Source organism: Monoraphidium neglectum (assembly GCF_000611645.1).
Source record: "Monoraphidium neglectum strain SAG 48.87 unplaced genomic scaffold scaffold04561, whole genome shotgun sequence".
Classification (NCBI taxonomy): Eukaryota; Viridiplantae; Chlorophyta; class Chlorophyceae; order Sphaeropleales; family Selenastraceae; genus Monoraphidium; species Monoraphidium neglectum.
This window is the reverse complement of record NW_014009068.1, coordinates 1896-4301: the sequence shown is the minus strand read 5'-3', so window position 1 is coordinate 4301 and position 2406 is coordinate 1896. Positions and strand designations below refer to the sequence as shown.

The following is a 2406-nucleotide window of genomic DNA, read 5'->3' as shown; positions in this document are numbered from 1 at the left end:
AGCCCGCGCCTCACCCTTGGGCAGCTCCCCGCAGTCTGCGATCATCACGTCAAAGGCGGTCTCGCCGCTGCGCGCGCCGCACGCCTCGATCGCCTTGACCACCTGCGGCAAAGCCGGCGCCGCGCGGGGGTGGGCGGTGGGGTGGGGGTGGGCTCAGGGGTGCGAAGACAGCGGCAGCTGGGTAGGGCTAGGGCAGGAGGGGCTTGCGAAAGGGGCCGAGGTCAGCCGAATGGGCCTTTGGGCTCCCGTGCGACGAGCAGGCAGAGAAATGGGGAGCCTTGATGTGTTTTGATCTTGACCTGCGCACCTCAAAGCCCTTGACTACTTGGCCGTACACCACGTGCTTCCCGTCAAGCCTTTAGTAATTAGGGAGGGCGCATGGCGGTTTGATGAGTTGCGAGGGCTGAGGAAGTTGAGGCATCGCTTGAACGTGCGCAATGTGCGGGTCATGGCGTGTGGGCAGGTAGGCGGCTGGAATACGGAGCAGGGATGCAAGTCAAGTGCGCGCGCTCGCTGCGTCCTCTCCGTTATGCGAAATGCAAACCAGTTGCCCGTCAACGCAGCGGTTGAGATAAGGTGTGTCACGATCACTGACTGATGCGCGCGGGGTGGCGCTGCGCAGCGCACCAGGTGGTTGTGGAGGTGCAGAGGAAGAACTGCGACCCGTTGGTGTTGGGGCCGGCGTTGGCCATGGACAGCACACCGGGGCCACGGTGCGTGAGGACAAAGTTCTCATCTGGCACATGATGTGGGCGATATGGGGGTGCGGTGTTTTTCATGATGCTGGAGGGCTGTCAAGCGGCACAGCAGGCTGCTGGAGTCGCCTGTGCCAAGACGAAAAAGCACATTCAAGGGTGGAGGGCATGCCATGATCTCAGGGTGCAAGGGGCTGCAGCCGATGGTGCCCACGAGCGACCCTGCCATTGTCGTGCAGTTGCGACCTAGGCCCGGTCATGCTCGCGATGCAGGCGCAGCCCGAGGTGTGGGGGCGCCGCCAGCCCACCAGGGAAGCGCGCCCCGTAGATGGACCTGCCGCCGGTGCCGTTGTCATTGGTGAAGTCCCCGCCCTGGCACATGAACGCCGGGATCTGGAGGAGGGGGTGGGCAGTGGGTGCAGGGGGTTGAGTGTGATCGGTGGGACACAGGGGTGCGTCCGAGCAGCCGGCCCGATCGAAGGCGGCCCGTCGCTCTGGAGGATGAAGGTGCGCTGTGGGGGGCAGCCTCGATCGGATGTTGCTGGAGGGTCAACTGCGGCCCTTCTTCTGAACGGCTGGCAAGGTCGGCCTCACGGGCAAGCGAAAGGCCTTGCCTGCCACTTGGTGCAGCCTGCGGGCATGTTAACTGCCACGCCGGGCGCGTCTGTCCTGCCCCCCGTTCATCGTCCCAGCCGCGGCCGGCGTGAATGCGCCGCTAGTCGCCTGCTGCGCAGCTCGGACTGCAGGGCGGGGGCCCCTGTGCGCGCACCACGCGGTGGAAACGGCTGCCCTTGTAGCCGGCGCCGGGCGTGGTGGACACTGCCAGCTGGCGGAAGTTCTCGGCCGTCTTGGGCACCACTGCAGAGGGGAGTCAAGGGGACAGCCAGGAGTCAATACATCAATGTGTGGCTGCTCCACTTACTGAGAGGCCCAGGCGCGGCGCCTCCAATACGGCCATACAGGGCCGATCGGCCGAAACCCCGGCCTGCCAAGGCGGGCGGACCGAGAGGGTGCAGCGGCGCAGTGCATCAAGGGCCCCAAGCTGGCTGGCAGCGCGGGTCGCCGGGGCCCGTCAGGTCGGCCGCACCGTCGGCCTTGAGCTCCATCACGATGCGTCCCAGGGGGGTGGAGTCGCCATAGCTGGGGTCGGGTGGATCGATTGGCAGGAATAGGGCGTCGCACACGGGACGGCAATCACATGTGATGCGTCGGAGCCGCAGGGTACAAGTGGGCGCCCAACCGCCCCGAGCGAGAAAGTGCGTGCTCTGCCGCGCGCATGACCGCGGTGTGGAGTGCTCACCGGCCCAGCTTGATGTCAAAGAACACCAGGGGGTTCTCCTGCAAACGGGAGAGCCGATAGCCGCATGGCATGCAAGGGCTGAGGCACCCATGTCAAGTCCACGCACTTGCCCTACAGTAGTCGCCGTCCACCCACTCAGCGTCGCAAGCAACCATCGGCAATGACTTTGGACCGCACAGCAACGGAATCCGTTGTGGCGTATTGGCGGAATGCTTTCACTCCAGTAGCTCGGTGCCGGCGCAGGCGGGTCATGGACACGAAAGATGTGCAATTCCCGCTGCTCAGCTTTGCCGAAGCACACTCATTGGCCCCACTCACGGGGTTCACGGGACCCAGAGGAAGCGTGTAGTTCACAGGTTGCTTTGCGACCGCCAGGACCGCGTCCTTGTTCACTGAGGCAGCCTGACCCAT

General features: G+C 65.0%; 1 protein-coding gene across 1 annotated transcript; it reads right to left on the bottom strand.

Annotated features, from left to right (window-relative positions):
* Nucleotides 1-587: 587 nt before the first annotated feature.
* MNEG_14535 (peptidyl-prolyl isomerase F (cyclophilinF)) lies at nucleotides 588-2406 on the bottom strand (the record flags this gene model as incomplete). The annotated part of the gene is made up of 6 exons (XM_014036994.1): nucleotides 588-736; nucleotides 1004-1088; nucleotides 1465-1553; nucleotides 1783-1835; nucleotides 1996-2033; nucleotides 2314-2406. 6 exons carry the CDS (start codon nucleotides 2404-2406, stop codon nucleotides 588-590), a joined length of 507 nt encoding a protein of 168 aa, XP_013892448.1.